This window comes from Ischnura elegans, chromosome 10 (genome assembly GCF_921293095.1).
Source record: "Ischnura elegans chromosome 10, ioIscEleg1.1, whole genome shotgun sequence".
Classification (NCBI taxonomy): domain Eukaryota; kingdom Metazoa; phylum Arthropoda; class Insecta; order Odonata; family Coenagrionidae; genus Ischnura; species Ischnura elegans.
In genome coordinates, this window is record NC_060255.1 from 102,190,309 (window position 1) to 102,209,815 (window position 19,507).

A 19,507-nucleotide genomic window follows, 5' to 3' on the forward strand; every position below is an offset into this window, starting at 1 on the left:
CGTGCCCATATTAAAATAATAGTGGACCTTACAAAGTTTTATTTTTTTACTTGGATATGCATATTCTTAGAGAGGACTTTCTGGAATTCACTCCAATTACTGATTTAACTGATTTAAGATGGTGAGCTTCCTTACTTCATTTTATGCTTCAGAGAATGAATGCAATGCCTCATTAGAGTGGACAAGTGTTCCGATTATCTCTTCGTATGTACCAATACACTGCAATGCTAGACGTCCTCATGAATCATTTTGCTCAAAAGCTCTCGCAGCTCCATACAAATCAGAATTTCAGCTGTGGAAAATGTAAAGGCAAAATACAACTGGCACATAGTGTGTATCTTCCCAAGAGATTGAACAACCATATGGGTAAGCTCAGCACTGTAGGACAAAAACCACGTCAAAAGTAACTACGGCACAGATTCACAAAACCACTAACCCCTTCCCTCCCCCCCCCCCCCCCCATTATGGAAACGTTAATCATTCCTCCCCCATTTAACCATCTCCAATTCGTTGATGCAGCAGACAGAGACAACACAATAGACAGAGCCAAGCCATAGATGGAGCCGCATGCAGTGAAGCTTTGCCTTCCCCCCTAGCACATTTCTCACAGTAGGAATCATCAGAGCTGAGTATGGCTTTCATTGAGCCACAGCATCAAGTTTCCTCCACACCCTCCTCTCCGTACGTCTCAGATGTGAGCCCATTGAGGCTTGGATTAGAATGATTATGCTGTGCTATCCTCCGCTGCAGTTCTAAGTACTGCTTTTTACAGAAAGAATTAACTGAAAATGAAAAATACTGCATTTTTTAGCTCAATAGCTTGTTTAAGAGGGGCACTTTCTATGTTTTGGGCCAAACCACAGACTTCACTGTAGGGAGTTTTTTGTAAGTAGAGAGGCTCTTTACGGGAGTTTTTTTAGTGTGCATGGGTCCTGGAACAGATGACTTCGAATTACGAAGGTTTCCTTAAAATTTAGGGGTTTGTTGTACGGAATTTTTACTGTAATTAGGTTAATCGATAAACAGCTAGCAAAACCAAACAGTTGAGGACCTCAAATCCATATTCCAGAAAACTAGAAATCTGGAATGTTTGAAAATTCCTCTGCGTAGTGTATCGACTTGCCACCCTGTGGCACCACTCTCCGAGCCTTGTTCTGCGACGAGTAGGAAGTTAGCACACGCTATGAACACACGCTAACAACATAGGCAGGGACACGTAGGGATCTCAAATATTAAGCACGAGAGCCTGAACGCATCTATAAATTAATTAATTGACTAAATATAGAAGCATTTGCACAGATTTACTGTCCGACTAAGGAAGGTATCGATAGGTATCACAATGTCTGCTAGCGAATGCTATCAACAAAAGTTATTGAGCATGAAGAAAAAGATGTATTTACTGCTGGATCTCATTCAGTATTAAGCACATATAGCTCATGCTGCGGAAGCTACGGTCGTGATTTGACAACTTATTCGGCAAGTTTTTTTGCCTCCTTCAACGTAGTGCACTTGAATCCATCAAAGGCGATGAATGTCCACATGTCTGAATGCCAAGACGAGCTTTGCTATGCCAATGAATGGTTGATTGGTGATCGACATTCATTGAATGATGCATGTTTGGTGCTGGCTTACGAGTGTTGGTTAATTCAAGTATTGGTGGCATTGTCTTGCATGACAACTGTACATTCTGACATCAATCAGTGAATTATACCGAAGTAAGAAGAATGCTGAGTCTGCGTGCTCACCGCTTACTTTGCTAGATGAGCATCTACGTAGATGTGTCAGGAGTGACCGCACGCACACCCTTCGCTAAATAGGAAATATACGATTGATAGAACAAGTAGTCAGCTTCACTCTTCACCCTTGATTACATGAGAAATGGAGAATTCACCTGTCCTACTTTAAATCAAAGAGGAGTTAATAAAAATAATGGGAAATACTTTTGTAAAGGCCCTCAAGACCAGAAATCCTTTGGTCCCACGCTTTCCGGATTTGAGGTCCTCAACTGTACTTTAACGTGCCAATGATTTTGGAAGATTTCACTGTAAATAAGTAAAATCCAAAGATCAAATCGTTGAGGGGCATTAAATCTCTACGTTTGTGGGCGTACCTTGATGGATTTTTTGGCTTTTTGTTGTTGAGGGGCAGTGGGATTGCTCACATTGGCTGGAGGACCTGAAGACACTGAAGTCACGTCGGGCTTCCAATCCTTGCCTGAAAAACATAGTGCATCTCACTGTATTGCATTGATTGGGCATGATATCAAAGAGAGTTAAATGTATCACATATATCACAATAGGGTGAACTTTTTGCAATTATGGTCATTTCAGGCCATCATTCAGAGCATGAAACAATTCCGTGCAACCAATTATACGAGTGTTCCAAAACAAAATGCCACAGAAGCGTAAATTAAGGAGACAGCTAAAACAATGTGCCATGGCACAATAGATACCATTCTGCATGGATTAAAAAAGAACTCTTTCAAAAGTTGGACAATCAGGAGGCATTTGTCTCATCTTTCATCAATACTCACACACTTTTGGAACCAACTCACTCACTGATTCAACACGAAGGATGGCTTGGATAGGTGAGGATGGTGGGTGGCATCTCAAGCATTGCCACACGCACATTAAGGGCCAGTTCCTTCCCCTCAGCCACCTCACACTTGATGGATTTTTTCAGGGGCCGTCTGAACTCTTAACCTGTGATTTGAACCCAGGACACCACCACCACCAGCCAAGGGCACAACCCAATAAACACCCACTCCCCACTTTCACAGCAAAATAAATACTTAGTCCCTCATAAAGCAAAATATTAAGTATTTCTTTCCAATATTCACAGAATATCAAACGGCAATCAATAGTAGAAGACTCAGGTGGGCAGCCCATGTATTAGAAAAGACCACAATTATGAAAGAAAGAAGTACAGTGGAACCCCGATTTATCGTTCCCGCATTCATCATTTTCCTGCATTCATTGTTCGCCGCTCCTGGTCCCAAATTAAGTTCCATAAAGACAATGTAATTTTTTCCCGCATCTATCGTTCCCCGAAGTATCGTTTTCCCGCATTGATCGTTTGAAGATCACAGTCCTGTCGTATAATTTTCCCGCATTTATCGTTTGATAAAAATGAGACGAAGAGTTTACAGCATGTTAATTATGGCTAATAACGACAGACACATAGTTTGAATCTTCCCCAGGAGATTGAAATGCGATAGGGAGAAGCAGAGTTCCGTGGGATAGTTACATTAGTGCATTTCCTAAGATCAGGTATCCCCCTCCATTCAGCAACTCGCCAACCCCGTTTAAAGCTTTCCTCTTCTCCGAAATAAAAAAACGTCCCAGCTCGAGCAGGGATCGTATTACGACGACCTTAGCTTCGAAAGAAAACATCAAGTTACTTGAGAACAAAAGAAACCTTTTTCACACCTCCCCCTTTCTCAACCGCTGACTTTTTTTTAGCAGACTCTCTTCAAAGATCCCTTTGTCTGGAGGTCAACTGCTGCATGAATCACCAATTAGCCCAAAAGGTGTCTAAAAATGAATTTCGGCAATCGGTATTATACTTTTATTAGATTGAGATATTAGTGATGTGCATGGAATCAAAAAAGAATGATACCAAAAACACGACGTATTTCTAACGTTATTTAAGCATTTTAAGCAAGGAAATAGTTGGAATAATACGATGGTGATTTCTGGCAAATATCGATATCCTCGCAGCTGATAGTGAGCTTCACGGCAGTTGATGCGATTTTTTTTCGAAAACAGGGCGTCTGGTTACAATTTACGAGTAATGCTACAAGTCTCACTTGTATGAGTTGCTAACTAAGCGATGTCTTCTCAGGATATTTTGTTTCTCCCTACTAGCAATCTGAATTCATCTGCTCATCTAGAGCTACGCTATTGTTAGAAATGAGTGGGTAAGTTGCCTTCTCTATAGGATAAAAAATTTCATTACGCAGTCATATGGTCATGCTTCACCCTCTGAAGTAAGCTCTGCTTACGCTGTATGCGATAGCATTAGTGCCGAATTTCACCTCGTACGAGTGGTTCCGTACTTTCCGGGGTGGGTTGACTTAAAACCAGTGAGTGTTTTCCGTGTGGGTTCAATGGAGTCCGGTTTCATTTCTATTAGTTTTATTCTTATTCGTATTCGGACCATGGCAATTCCGAAGACACAAGTGAGAACATTAAAAGATGGACTGAAAATAATTGATGATGAAGAAAAGAATCCGGGCTAGAAATACGTTAATATTGCAGGACGCCTCGGTATGTCCACTAGCACATGATGGCAGGGGTGGGGGTAGAGTGAGATTCCTGGTGAAAACAAGAAGTGGGATGAAGCCAAGGATCAGGTGGGTGTGCCGCTGATGATTAATGCCACATTGCCTCAATCATATTAAAAGTTTAATTGCCAGAAAGGAACATTTCAAATAATAAAATATTTTTGGCCTTCTTGATCCATCTCATAACCAATCACTGCGATGGCGAAATCAGTTGTTAGTGGTATAACACGCACATTTCTCTCATAAATACGTGTACTTGAAATGGCATTTGATAAATAAGAATTTTTACATCAGACAGAAATGCATAATAGCAGTGAAAATTCCAAGTGGAGTGCAAACATTTTTGAGCAAGGCATTCAGGGGTTCATTTAGGATACTTGAAAGAGATATAATTCGAATTAACAATATGACCTAAGTGTTTCGATAAAGTAATAATATTCCTTTCATCAGCTGAAATCTTGTTTGAATCCATTAATGAATATCATAATTCGCAAAAATCCAGCGGTTCCTGGGACATAGGCAACCCGGACAAACATTCCCGCATCGATCGTTTTCCCGCATTCATCGTTTTTTTCATTCATCCCCCTGAAATACGACAGATCAAGGTTCCACTGTATTAACATGAAGAAAGCCACTTTTGGGACGGCCACCACTATGCTACAAGGACCGAATTGTAGAAGAAATCAGAAGAATTGGAGCAGAAGTCGTCTGCAGATGCAAATGATGATCAAGAAAGGTGGCAAGGTGCTGATGGTGAGGCCAAAAACCTTTGGAGGTAAGAGTGGCCTAATAGGCAAGGTAAAATGTTGCTGGTTCATTGCCCATAAAATCTGATACAATCCATAGGCACTTGAGAGGAGCAAAAAAATTTTTTGAATACAATCACGCGTCCCGTTTTCCCGCGCTTGAAATTTTTCACTTTTCATTTAAACGCGATGAATAGATATCGTAATTTAAAAATCTAAAAGTGTGAAATGCGTACTCCAGGAGTAATAATCTTTCGATTTAGACAGTTAAAAAAATAAGAGGGAACAGCCCTATTGAAACATGTGTAGTACTCCGTCCATAAATTGTGGACAATACAATATCTTTGTTTAAATTATCATTAGTTATGTTCCACGACATCTCTCCTAAGAAAGTTGACAAACTACATTGTTTGAATATACTGTACCTGTTAAGTCTTTAAACACTTTCTTCAATCGTAACAACTCTTGCACTTCCACAGCAATAGCCTCCTGAAAAAATCACAAGTATATCAAAAAACAAAACTGACAAACAAAATTCACTAACTCTTGGCTTACTTTGTGGTATTCCATAATAAGTTTTTCCTGGATATACACAATTACTTATACTACTTATTGTTCTTTTTTCATAAGTGCTATAAGTAATTGTGTATATCCAGGAAAAATTTAAAACTGACAAATACGATAGAACCCATAAAAATGTTTTGACCTTGCACCTAGAATTAAAAAAATGCCACCTGTAACAGATCTTTGCTCATCGCATAATTTGGTCCAATTTCCAAGGTTATCTTGTCATCCAAATTTTGTATTGCATTATCATTTACATTTAATCTTACGAGATGCAGCAAATTGCTTCATAAAAAATGTTGGCTCAAATACTAACTGTATTCGCCTGACAAATGAAATAGTGAAGTGGCAGAGAACACTTGAAGGAGTGTGATGATGAGAGGAAACCTAAAGTCCCAGAGGAATTCCCTCCACGTTTACAATTTAAATCACAACATATTAAAAATGTAAATACAACTTTTTTACAACATTGCACTATTTTACGATGACAGAGGGGAGGGATCGCCAATGATGATCTTGGCAGCAAGGGTCCAAACTGAGGCCAGGTTCTTCAGGGCAATCGATGCAGAAGGTGGTGGCAAGGGTCTTATTCCCAATCTTTGAGCACTATCCATCCAACTTCATATTTTCATCCAACTTCTTATTTTCAACAGGTGGCTCGCTTTACCCCCACTCCTACTGTCAAGTACTAGCGGACAATCCCAGGTGTTTCATAAAATACATGCGCTTCTCCGCCGGATTTTCTTCTTCAATTACTTTCAGTCCATCTGTGGAAGTTCTCACGAGATAAGCAGATGAATTCGAATTGCTAACAGGGAGATAACAAATATCCTGAGAAAATATCCCTTCGTCTTTGACTGGTGCGCCGCCGCTTTTTGCCGTTTTCAGACGAGCTGGCTTTGCTCCGGCCATCGTCAACGGCACCGCGCCATGCTTCCAAATAACCATTGGTCTCAATGGATGTCTTCAAACGATTCGAATCGCGCAGTTTATGGCACAGTGTTGTTGACGGTCACCAAGGCACCCATTTCAATCCAGTCCAGCAGTTTGCAGTCTATGGCATGAAATACACAGTGTTACCTTGAGGCTACTTTCAGATGCCACGACCCTTAGCCGGCCGCCGTTCATGGCAAGTCGCCGTGAAATTCAGGCCGCTTTCAAACGAGACATCTTCCTGGATATCACGGCAGCTGGTGAAAAGTCATCGCATCAGAAGCAGCCTTTGATGTCATCTTTCAACAAGAAAGGCATTTATCAAAAACTCTCTTGCACGTATTGTTTTCATATGAGTTTATTTACGTTCATTACGCTTTCTATTTTAGGTGAACATGGGTTTGCCACTTTGCCACTCAAGCCCAGTCACCCATGCTTGCATAGTTATTGCCGTACACTGACTCTCGGAATGCGATGACTACACCCTTTGTGTCGTGAACCAACTCCGAAGGACACGACAATCTGACAGGAGGCTGGATTGCAACACATATGGAGGAACACACATGCCAGAATGCACTTCTGACGTAATAACAGGGATTTAGTTGCCTATAGACTGAACTCCAGGACCAAGCACCAAAATATATTGCCAGACAACACAACCCTTTACTAATTAACAGAAATCTTATCCAAAGAATTTAACTCCACTCACTTTAGAAGCCTTCTCTGCCTTAAGATTTCTCACTTTGTCACCTTGCTCGACAATTTTGTTGTGTGCATCATTGACTGCATTCTCAGAAGCAGCTGCGGCTGCACTCTGAGCCCCACTCGTCACTGCCCCAGGCATCATCACAGGCTTCATGTCTGGCTTCCAATCAATGCCTGAAAAGCAATTGTTTTGGTATTGGTGTTTTAAATACTTCCTGTAGAGAGGAAATTGGAAAAATTCTACAACAAACTTTTACATATAATACAACTCGGATATTTGTTTTAACAGTAATCAAATGGATAGTCTAGTAGAAGGAATGACGCTCTAAGCTTTAAGATGAATGTGGAAAAACACTAAATGAGGACCTGCCATTTTTTTCAGGTCTTAGGCATTTGGCCTTCAGAAACTGGGAGATCGATCAAGGTCAGTTGGTGAGACGGGGTAGGGATGAAACACGTTTCGATTGTTTCCTTGTATCTTGATGTTTTCCTATTTTCCTGTGGGGTCTCGGAAAGGAAAAAAAACGGCAGAGACATTGGCCGATGGAGGGCCGAGTGTGGTTCCGTTAAATCTACGACGTGGTTATTATCCTACGGCGCTGAGATTGCCCCGATTGTTCTCCAAGCTCTTGGGAAGGTTCATGCTATATGCCTGTGTTTTGCCTTAAAATTTTCCACGGCTGCAATTCTATTTCAATACTCCTGCAAGAGCATTTAAACAAAATTGTTCGAGAATAGGACAAGCGTCGTAGAGCAACAGCGTATGCGAAGAGAGGATCGGAATTCTTTCTACTCCCTCTTGTGCCGCTATTACCGCCGCAATTATCAAAATTTCCTCTTTTAATTAATATTGAAAGAGGAAAGTTCGATAATTGTCGAAATTCCAGGCGTATGTCTGCAACACCGCGCGATAGTATAAAAAAAATGCCGCAAAATTTTTTTCTTCATAGCTCCGACGCTCAAAATAGGGGTGCGCCTCTTACACGTGTGCGCCTCTTACACAAGCTTATACGGTACTTTTCAGGAATCAGCTAAAAAATGGGTAATAAAAAAAATAAGTAATGAGAGGATGACAATTGTTTTAGTGAAATCTTTTAAGAAAATTATTATATACATCAACTTAAAAGCATTCCCACACGGAATATTATTAGGGACATTAGTGCTTCCATTTTTACGCAAATTTCAGTGGTCTTGATGAAATTTTAAAATATTTTCTGTAAAAGTGACATGTAGGTGACTATAGCATTTCTAATATAATAAGAAAAGGAGTAAGTAGGTACTTGAAAAATCGTCATCGCATCAATAAAGATGATTGAAATAAAGGGACAGAAAAAGATCGCTAATCCCAAATTCTAAACTACCGAATATCTAGTAAAAGGGAGGTTTTCTGGAATTTTGCCTACTTAACGTTTTCTGTTGCCTCAGCGAAACGAGGGATTTATGAGCCTTTAACACTTTGCGTGCCATGGACGTAATATTACAAAAACATAACAAAACCATATTTTATCGTTAGTCCAGGATAAGTTATGGTCGTTGAAAAAAATTTGCTTCATTTGATCTGGGACGTGTCGTTACATGTTGATTTCATAACTCGGGGTAGTGCAGCCCCATTCCACAGTAATTGTCTTTTCTTTTACTTATGATCATCCCTGATACCAATGACCAAAACCCAGTGCTAAACGACACATATAGCTTCAATACAAACTTTGTGAACATTTGTACTCATGCTGAAATATAGTTAACACGCTCATTTTTTTAAGCTTCGCAATTTTTGTGAATATAATTTAAAAAATTTACTCAAATCATATATTAACATGAATAAGGACTACTGCAGTATACTGCACGAAACACAAATTAAGTAAAACATTTTTTACCGACTGATTCTGACGACTTCCATGAAAATCGGGCCTGCATTGAATAGTGTGTAAATACATATGCAAGTCGAGAGCAAACTATTGAAACTCAATACTCAATTCACCTTAAAAACCTTTCCTATCACGATGATTAGCACTTTTTAATTTTCACCACCAAATACCATGGTGATCGCCCCATGATTTACAATGAACATATTTATAATTGAAATTATTGTTCTTCTCATCCATTCTGCTCCACTCCTCTTTACTAAAGCTACGATCTGAAAAAGGAACGCCAAAATTAATGCCTGTGGATCATGCTTTTTAGAACTCATAGCCTTCGCCAAGTCAGAGCATCAAGTTTCCTCCATTCCCTCTGCCCTGTAGGTATCATACCTAACATAAACAACCAAGCAAATACAAAGCAATATCAATAGGCTACTGTAATTTTCAAACAAAAGAAGGTGATAATCCAAAAAGACAACTTATGTGATATCAATATGAACTGCAGTAACAAGGAAAATCAAACACTCCAACAATTATGACCTCTCTTCTTGGTTTTCCAAATTTTCTCTTTAGAAATAATTGTGATTAAATAGTTACATAGTTAGAGCATGGGTCATTGGAGGTAGGTGTCTACTCTCATTCAATTTTTAAGTCCCATAATAACATTGCTACATATGTTGCATTTGAGGGCACTCCCATGCAAGACGTGACCCAAAGCCGAAGAGGGACACTCACTCACAGACATAAAAACACTTAGACACAATAAAATGATTACCTTTTCAGCATTAAGTTCAACTGCCAAGTTTGAAGAAGAATGCAAGCAAGAAGAAAGCTGAAGAGTGAAACTGCCATGTATGGCCAAAAAAATGTCTGTAAAAAGCAAAGGGCCGACCCAAGATTGTCTTTACTGTAATTATTGGCCGTCGACCATTCCAAATTCAAAGTACTCTGCCTTCGAAGGGAAGGGGGCGAAAGCCAGGAAAACTATATATTGAAAGAGAACATAAGACATACCCATGGCTTCCTTGAATTTTGCTTTGAGATTTAGCAGTTCCTTCACCGCAGTGTCAATGGCAGCCTGCAGAGGAAATACAACAAGAAATAGCAATAATTGTGATTAAATCACATAATTAAGACATCAAAACTACAATTGATACCAATAACAACTTTCTAATGTGTAAATAAAAAATTGAAACCAGCTAAGACATCAAAGAAAAATTAATACATCCCACTGACATTGATAAAAAAAACTTTAAAAAATTCTTTGAATGAAATGCTTTCCAAACACATACATAAAAACTATTGGTTATGATTGAACCTATTGCATCTCACTTTCAGAGAAATAATACATATCACAGAATAGACTGACACCGTGATTACACCCACAATAAGCATGTTCCACTGCTGAGTTAACATTCTTTGACTAAATTGTCATCTAATACCTCAAAAAAGCCATCACTCAAATCCTCCTTGAGGACTTTCCACCCCATTTCTCTTCTCTGAGTTGTACCTTGAAAATGATGTAGTAACATCGAAACTCGCGTCGAATTAAATTTTATTTTTGTGGAAAATTGCAAGTCAGTGTTTCATTACTGAGAACTTAGTTGTACAATTAATACTATTTTATGTTCCTAATTTAAAGACTTAAGGTAAATGAATCTTTCCTGGAAAATACTCCTTCGACTTAAAAATCAATCTTAAGCTCAGTAACTACGGACAGTGATCTTTCACTTTTCAAAAGGACAACATTCTATCATCTTTTTAATGACATAGGCTTCAGGTACGAATGCAGGAGAAAAAGAAGCATCCTTATCGACAGGAATGATATTATTCGCTGGCGGCTAATTACTTTAGTCAGCTAAAAAATATTGTCAGGAACGGAGGACCATTGTATTCACAGACGAAACTGGATTAATGTTGGAAAATCAGTGGAAAAAATAGACTTGCCACAACAAAAAATAGAAACTCCACATCAGGCTATCCTTGCTGGACATACAATTAGTGCTGGGCATTTGGTCCCTACTTCCCGAGAAGGACAATTTGCTATTGCCAATGCATGGACAGAAAAAGGGGGTCATACAAGGGCTCATACAAGGGCTCATACAAGGAACATCGCATTTGTTTCCATGCTAGAAGAACTCAATGGATGGGCATGACGAAGTTGATGCTGAATGTTACGAGGGCTGGTTTGATTTCACGCCTTGTATACCTAAACGAAGGCTCCATTGTATTGGTAGATCATCATGGCATTTTTCCAAGCATTTCTTAATTTATGCTGTCTTTCATGCAATCCTAAACTCCTTTCTGAACTACACCATTTTGGCACCCTATTATGAGTGGTTCATACGCTTTCAGTACACCTACCGGCAGAGGAAAGCGGAAGCTTGGAAACATTGTTCTCCATAAGGCTCGTACTGTCAACTAAACATGGAAAACACTATACATCACAACACTTTGCTTAGTGGCTTTAAACAATATAAGTGGTAAACAGTTCAATATTGATTCCAAATGTTGTCCCACCAAATCTTGCCTTTCAGTACAACGGGTCTTCTGAAATTATAATGCAGTCTAAAATATGGAAGACTTAAACAAGGAAACTAATGATACACTAGGTTAATAAGTTTATCCTTTCCTCACTACATTCTTCAAATTGTACCCTAAATTGTGTCCACAAGATTTAGGAGTTAACAGCAGGCTAGAGATGAACAACATTTGAAGGATTGTTACAACACTGACATTAGAAGTTTCACTTGCCTTGTCAGCTTTCTCAGATTTAAGCTTCCTGACCTTGTCACCTTGAGCAACTATCATCTCGTGCAACCCGGAATTGGACAAGGGAGCAGCAGCTGGCTTAGTCTGTTTTGCTTCTTCAGGTTTCCATTCTTTCCCTGTTGACCAATACATCAACAAACATAGGTCAAATACACAAAGAGAGTAAACTGGAGTGATCACTTCAACCAGCTAGACTAAAGGAACACCCCAACACCCCAAGATTCATGAACAAACGTCCCACCTGTCAACTGCTTGTACTCTGCCTTCAGTCTCAGCAGCTCCTGCACTTGAGCGGCGATTGCATCCTGGAAAGCGACAACGTACAAATTCAGAGCCTTTCTCAGCAGCACACTGAATGCAGTCACACAGAGAAGACACCACTCACCTTGGAAGACTTCTCGCCCTTCAGCCTCCTCACTTTATCTCCCTGCTGCGCAATGCGCACGCTCAGTTCACTCGCATCCCCACCAACAACAACCCCCACACCACTCTCAGCCTTCAAAGAGAGAGAGAGAGTGAAAATTCAATTTCATGCCCTACTTAATAATAGGTTTGGGAAAAAGAAATCCATTATTTTTGCATTACCTTCAGGACATTATCTAACATGCTTTGGATTGTCCGATTTCGGTCAAATATGCACTGTATTGTTTAATAATTTGATGCTATTTAATAATAGCTTCATCATGCCTCTCGCATTCTTGGTATTTTTTGGCAAAAAAACTAGAGTACCCGTTTTTCTTTATCTTCTCTTGACACCAATTTCTTAACACTCAGGAAGTTTTGCAATGCGAGAAAAAGATGATAATCGCTTGGTACTTGGCCCGGACTATACGGTGGATGCATTAAAACTTTCCAGCCAAGCTCTAGGATTTTCTGGCGAGTCACTACAGATGTGTGTGACCTTGCGTTGTCCAGATGGAACACAACGCCTCTCCTGTTGTCCAGTTCTGGCCGTTTCTGGTCAATTGCTAGCTTCAAAAAGTCCAGTTATGGACAGAAGAGATATGAATTTAATGTTTTGCCCTATGGAACAGCTCATGATAAATGATTCCTTTCCAGTACCATCAAATTCATAGCAGAACCTTCTTGGCCGTTAGTCCTGGTTTGACTGCCGATAGCGCAGGTTAACCACACTTTGATCACGATCCTTTTTGCACATTATTGTCGTTTGTAACCCACTTCTCATCCCCAGTCACTCTGCGTTGAAGAAATTGGTCTCTTTCATTCCGTTTGCCTAAGGCTTCGCAGATGGAAATTCTTTCCATCATTTTTTTGTGCTAATTGGTGTGGCACCCAAACATCGAGCTTCTTTTTCAATTCAAGTTTGTGCAAATGGTGTAAAACTGTACCATAGTCAATCTTTAGCTCCTGGGCAATGTTAGGACTACTAACATGCCAGTAAACTCCGATTATTTCTGTGATATTATCGACATATACATTAACAGTAATTCTTCGACATACGAGTAAGATGCATTACAAGAGCCTGTTTGTAAGTTTATAAAACTATGCAAGGCATTGGAAGGTGTTGTTATCCTGCAGAATGCAACACTGCATTGCAATTTTGCGTTAAACCACGGCCGCCCAGTTTATCCACAGTGTCGAGCAGTTTATTGTTGAGGTTATAAGAACTGAGACAGTGAATCATGTGAATAAGTTGTCAATATCAGTAACAATTTAAGCTACATCGCAGATTAGAGAATATATTTTGAACTGACTCACAAGTTACAACAAATTAACGGATAATGTCGTCAGAAGTTGGGGGAGTTTCACTATTGATCCTTAAACAATGCAGTATTTAATCTATGCTCCAAGCATATTCTGCACGGGCCCTTCAAAATCAACATCGACCACTACTGTTTTCAGTGAACGCCAGTTCATGGCAATATTTCTAGCAAGAAAAAGAATAGATAAATAATAAATGTTGATTTTTTGAAACATAAACCTGGAGAAAGAAACCATGGCTGCCTGATGGAATGTGACAAATTGGTCGATCATGTATTCAATTCACAATGTCTCATTTAAACCTTTTTACTTGGCAAATAAAATTATGGAGACAGTCTCAGGTTTTTTTCTATAGAGCTTTCCTGCTAATTTACATCTTTAGTGTAATTATTTTCATTCACTTCTTGTTGTTGGTCATTTAAAATTGCTATTAATTCAGATAGTAAGAGTTCATCCTTGGTACCGAGTATCGAGAAATGAGAACCGATGGGGTAAAACCAGATTAGTAGCGGGAACCGAAAAAATTTAAGAACGAACTCATCCTTACTTCAAACTAGAAATGAGACAATTCCAAATGCCAATTCTCGATTCCACCGATTCTTGGGAACGGAATCGGAATCGAGAATCGATCGCCTAAAGTCGATTCTGATTCCTTTGATTCCAAAAAGATAAATTTTTTGAGCATAGACTATAAGCTTTGGGCATAAAGGCCGCCACACACCTAAGAGGCCACGGTGTCAGCCTTGGCCACGCAGAGGATACGCCCTGCACGCGGGTGCTGCGACGAACATAGGTACCTGAGCGGCCTCAGAAACATGAAAATGTTGGCAAGAGCGAAAAACCGACGAACCCTGAAACGGCGCGTGTTCATGAGCAATTCTCAAAGGAAAATAATTGGAAACCACAGGATCGGAAAGCAATGCAAGCGTTTTTCGTTCTTTCATTAACTCCTGGACACAGCAAATAAAATTATTGCGATTATGATTCAATCAAAAAAATCAAACAAGTGTGTACATTGTTGGACTAAATGGCAGATAGAAGAAATAGGAAATGCTTAGAAGTGAAGAGCGCTGAAGGAGAGGTAGAGGGGAAGGAGCGCACTCCCTCCGTCTTTCGAGCAACTAGGCTACGAGTGAAGGAGCGAGGGAAGAACACGTCCGATCTTGCATGTGACGTCGTTGCCTTCAAAGCGAAGGAGTGAATGCGCAGCAATGTGATATATGCAGTTAGCTTTGGCTGAAGTTTACAGTACGTCTCATGTTGTTTGAATGCGCTCATGCTTGTTTTTTCTGATATTGTGCTCTTTGGACTATGTTGAATATTAGTAGCCATGTTGCAACTATAAAGCTTCGTGTCAATAAATTGGAACTTAAAATACTTAAATGCTGTCAGATTGTGTTGCGTTAGGACTCATTCTTTTTTTAACCTTGTGCATGCCACACAATTGCTGAAAGCTTTCGAGATATCTTCAGACTCAGTAGTTGACTCACCTAGCATTTGGCCTCAAGAAACTGGGAGAATTGAAGCTGGTAGACCGAATAAGGTCAATTGGTGAGACGGGGTAAGGATGAAACACGTTTCCATTGTTCCCGTGTAACTTTATATTTTCCTTTGAGGCTAGTGATTTATGGTTTGTGGGGTCTCAGAAAGGAAAAAAACATCAGAGGAATGGGCTGATGGAGGGCCGGGGGTGATTTTGTGTAATCTATGTCATGGTCATTATCTTACGGCACTGAGATTGTTGTTCAATCTCTAGGGAGTATTCACGCTAGGTGCCTGTCATGTTTTGCCTTCAAATTTTCCACAGCTGAAATTCTATTGCAATACTCCTGTGAGAGCTTTTAAACAAAATTGATCGTGAGTAGGACAAGCACCGTAGCGCAACAGCGTAGTGCATGCAAACAAAGGATCTGAACTCTTATGGGACGTTGCATTCACGAAAGCATTGATTTTAAATTTCAGACCTGATTTTTTGACAAAATTGGATCCATAGTATTAGGAGAAGGCCATTACCCGTGGATATTTGGATCAGATGTATCCGATCAGACCAACCCTAGCAAGCATCTTAAGGTTGAGACTACAAATGAGTACATGATTATTTCAGTCATACATATAATTTGAATTTAGCTAAAAAAAAGTAAATTTTTAGTATTGAAAGTGAAATTTTTTTATAACTGTCAAAAGTCCAGACATGCGTCTGCAACACCATGAGATAGGATAAAAAATGTCACAGAAACTTCTTCTTTATCTTTCTTGCTCAAAATGGGGATGTGCCTCTTACACATGTTTATATGGTATTAGAGGCAGAAAAAGCTAGGGATTCATTAAAAGCATGCTTTAGGAAGGTTTACACAGTAATAGTTCAAAAGAAGTGCTACTTTGCACTCACAATGCTACACTTTCGCTTTTGCCGCTAGCACATGGAATCTGTCACCGAAAGATTAAATCCAAGGACAATTTAATAAAATACAAAAGAAAAGTTTCACAACCTGCCAAAAACTTAAACAAGTGAATGGATAAAGTAAAAAGAAGCTTTCATGTACATGATTTAGGCTGGGAGACATTAGAAACTAATTAGCTAATTGCTAGGCTTAGATAGATTGAGCATTTATGAAGAAATCTAGCTGGTTTGCAGGGTGTGATTTGTTGACCACTCAATCAGAAATGAAGAACTGCTGCTTCTACCAAGCCTCAATGCCCACCTTATTTTCTGCACCTTGCTTCAGCTTCTTGGGAGGCCCTGCAGTGGGCATTTCCTTGGTGTGGCCATCAGGTATTGCAAATAACACTAACGGCACTTCTCGACCCGAATAGCGGCTGTAATGAAATGACAGTAATAATCAGTCTTTGCAACAAGGACGATCCACAAGACCAATACCTCCACACCTTACATTGTGCACAGGGTTAGAGTAAGAGATTATTGCCAAAGCAGCAGAAGAGCAAGAGGACAATAGGGAGAATGTTTTTGTAACAAGAAAATTGATAATTTTTATACCACTATAGTTTTCTAGAATGGCTATGCAATTAGCAATACTTTAAACTAGAATTCATTGTTACAGCATTTACAAAAGAGATTAAAATTGAAATTACAAAGGATTTCACAATACAGGCACACATGTACTTTTAGATTTTATAAGTCAAAATTATAAAAATAATGAAATAATGTAATATTGCTGACCAGCCTATGAATTGAGTCCATCTCTTTTCGCCTGTAATTTCCCCTTCCTGTCCTCGAGTCATGCCTCTGCCTGCTAAGGCATTCCTTCTTCCACCCACTCCCACCCACTTTCCCCCTTTCCTCTTGCACCTCCTTCTTACCTATAGAGTCAGCAGCGTACTTTGTACCTAGACGCGCGATTCACTGATGACATCGGGAGCCAATGAGGGCTTTGGACGATGTCACGAGGGACACACCGAAACACCGAGGTACTGTTGGCGTGCAGCAGTTGTGCGTGGGATATAACAAAGTGAAGACAATAAACGCTATCCACCGCTTGTCTGACTGTTATTGCCCTTGCCTCCCTTCAGCCGAATCCATAGACTGCCGCCATTGTAGTTACAATAAGTCCCTGTACCAGGCAATACAACAATGCCTGCTCCAACAACCACGTTCTCCCAACCCCCTCTTGAATTTTCTAGTCTGAATTCTCAGCTTGATGTAAAAAGGAAAAGATAATGAGGAACTTTGTAGGTAATAGGGTGGTTTCCTATTATTTTTTTAATGCCTAAATCAAAAAATTATTACTCCTAGAGCACGCATTTCACGTTTTTAGATTTTTAAATGACAATATCTATGCGATTACACGAAAAGTGAAAATTTTCAAGTGCGCGAAAACGCGACAGCTAAGTGTGAATGCTGGGAAAAGACGTGTGACGTCATTCTGGTTCCCACTGCTGTCTTGTGAGGTGACCTTGGGGCGAGAATATGTGCGCCACTGCGATTCTGGCAGCTAGCAGGTAGCAGAGTACCCTGCTATCTGGTAGTGCTTGGCTTAAATAAGGATTATTAATACCTTACCAAACGAAGGAAACTTTCCGATCTTAGCCAGTTTTAATAGGTTTTTTTAAGACACGTTTCCCTGACCTCTGTGCCTCATCCATGCATTGGTAATCTCAGACAATGTAAAACTCCTATCTAATCTTATAGAAACTAGGTCCCAGTGACGTCACGTGGAGTGGCATCGCATGGGCACCAATCTGGCCTTTTTCAAATGCGGTTAAAATTGAACATTACCATTCGCCTAAACTGGTATTTCTAAAACCAAATAATTTGTATATTATGAATACACTAATGGCGGGTAATGAATCTCAATCAATACCTTTCGTTTTCTTTGATTAAGGAAACTACCCTATTGTGTTAAAATGAATGTGTCTTACACAGTTCCCTAAAATAATTGAAATGAATTACCCTCTAGTAATATGTCGTGATTTTAATTAATATATTCAAATTGCTAAAAAGGAAGAGCCCTGAGTAATTAAAACAATTGAACAATTGTAATGAATAGTATATATGTAACTGAATCATGTAATATTTTATCCTATCATATTTTCATACAGCCAAATCAATTGTCCTACATGCTCAGGCAGAAGGTTTTTGTAACCTCCATTTTAAAGTACTACTTACTGCCTGCAGAAAATTTTCTTTCCCAACAAATAAGTGTGGGTGTACCAGCACTTTCTTGCCAAAATTGAAATATTTGGGAAGCTTGGGATTTTTATGTAAAATTACATCAATGATTTTTATGGATCTTGAATCTTCTTGAATTGAAGTGGAAGAAACTAACGAACTAGAGAACTTAGCATTACCTTTGTAGACCAAAAGAAATTTTCTTCATTTCTTTTTAATAATAATAATAATAATATAGTCTTTATGTCCGCGTGGTCTAAGAGATATTGGAAGGCGTCAAATTAAAAAATATCTCATTACATTTGAGAGAAATATAAATAATCATTACATAAAAACACACAAAACTAACACATGTTATATGAACTTTACTAAAATTTGCAGTTCATAATTTTCAGAAATGCTGTCATAGGATTTTCAAGGAGAAAATACTTAAATTGCCTTCTAAATTTCACTGGTGCAGAGATTCTTTTAAGTTTAGGAGACAGATGATCATAAATTTGAGCACAGGTAAAATGTGGCCTATTTTTGCTGAAACTGGAGTTAAATCTCAGTAGGTGAACATCCCTTTTGTCTCGGGTGTCATGAGAGAGGAAGGAGCTATTTGGTCGAAATATACAAGGATTTTCTTCAACAAAGGAGGAGCGTTGCAGACTGAATAGACAGGGTAGGATTAGAATACCCAAGGATTTGAAAAATGGTCTACCATGTTCTCTAATTGAGAATCCTGCGATTACTTTTACAGCTTGATTTTGTGGAGAGACAAGTTTGCATACCTGGGGAGAATTACCCCAGACGATAATGCCATACGTAAGCATGAACTGAATTTTAGCAAAATAGGAACAATGATTTTGAATATTCCTCAGAGATAACAGATGTGAATATTCTAATCATAAAAAGTCCAGTTGCCACTCTACTGGCAAGCTTGTCAATGTGTTCCTTCCAAGAGAGATTCTCACTTATGGTGAATCCCAAAAAATTAGTGGTTTCTAGGCGCTTTATACTATGTCCATTTAGCATACGTATGTAAAGGACATTAGGTTGGTTGGGACTTTTTCGTATTGAAAACAAATACAGTACAACCTCAGATATAAGACCTTCAGTTATAAGATTACCTCACTTTCACCACGATTTTTTTTGGTCCCACAAATAACCCCATATGAACCAATGTATTTCTGACCTCAGTTATGAAACTTTTAATTTCTATGACTATCTCGCTTATGAAACATATTTTTCCAGTCCCATTGGAAGAAATACCCCACTTTTGCGACTTGTGAGAGAACTGGTCTATGAGAAG

The 19,507-nt window shown here is 39.2% G+C and overlaps 1 protein-coding gene across 2 annotated transcripts in view; it reads right to left on the minus strand.

Annotated features, from left to right (window-relative positions):
- Positions 1–19,507, minus strand: part of LOC124166770 (bifunctional glutamate/proline--tRNA ligase) — a 136,770-nt gene that overhangs the window by 65,793 nt on the left and 51,470 nt on the right. For both annotated transcript variants that reach the window (XM_046544449.1, XM_046544450.1), the window contains exons 13-20: positions 16,289–16,403; positions 12,250–12,360; positions 12,106–12,169; positions 11,847–11,980; positions 10,107–10,170; positions 7,238–7,407; positions 5,457–5,520; positions 2,111–2,214 (exon numbers count right to left, since the gene is read on the minus strand). In XM_046544449.1, the coding sequence (XP_046400405.1) occupies positions 2,111–2,214; positions 5,457–5,520; positions 7,238–7,407; positions 10,107–10,170; positions 11,847–11,980; positions 12,106–12,169; positions 12,250–12,360; positions 16,289–16,403 (826 nt within the window). The remainder of the gene's footprint in view (positions 1–2,110; positions 2,215–5,456; positions 5,521–7,237; positions 7,408–10,106; positions 10,171–11,846; positions 11,981–12,105; positions 12,170–12,249; positions 12,361–16,288; positions 16,404–19,507) is intronic.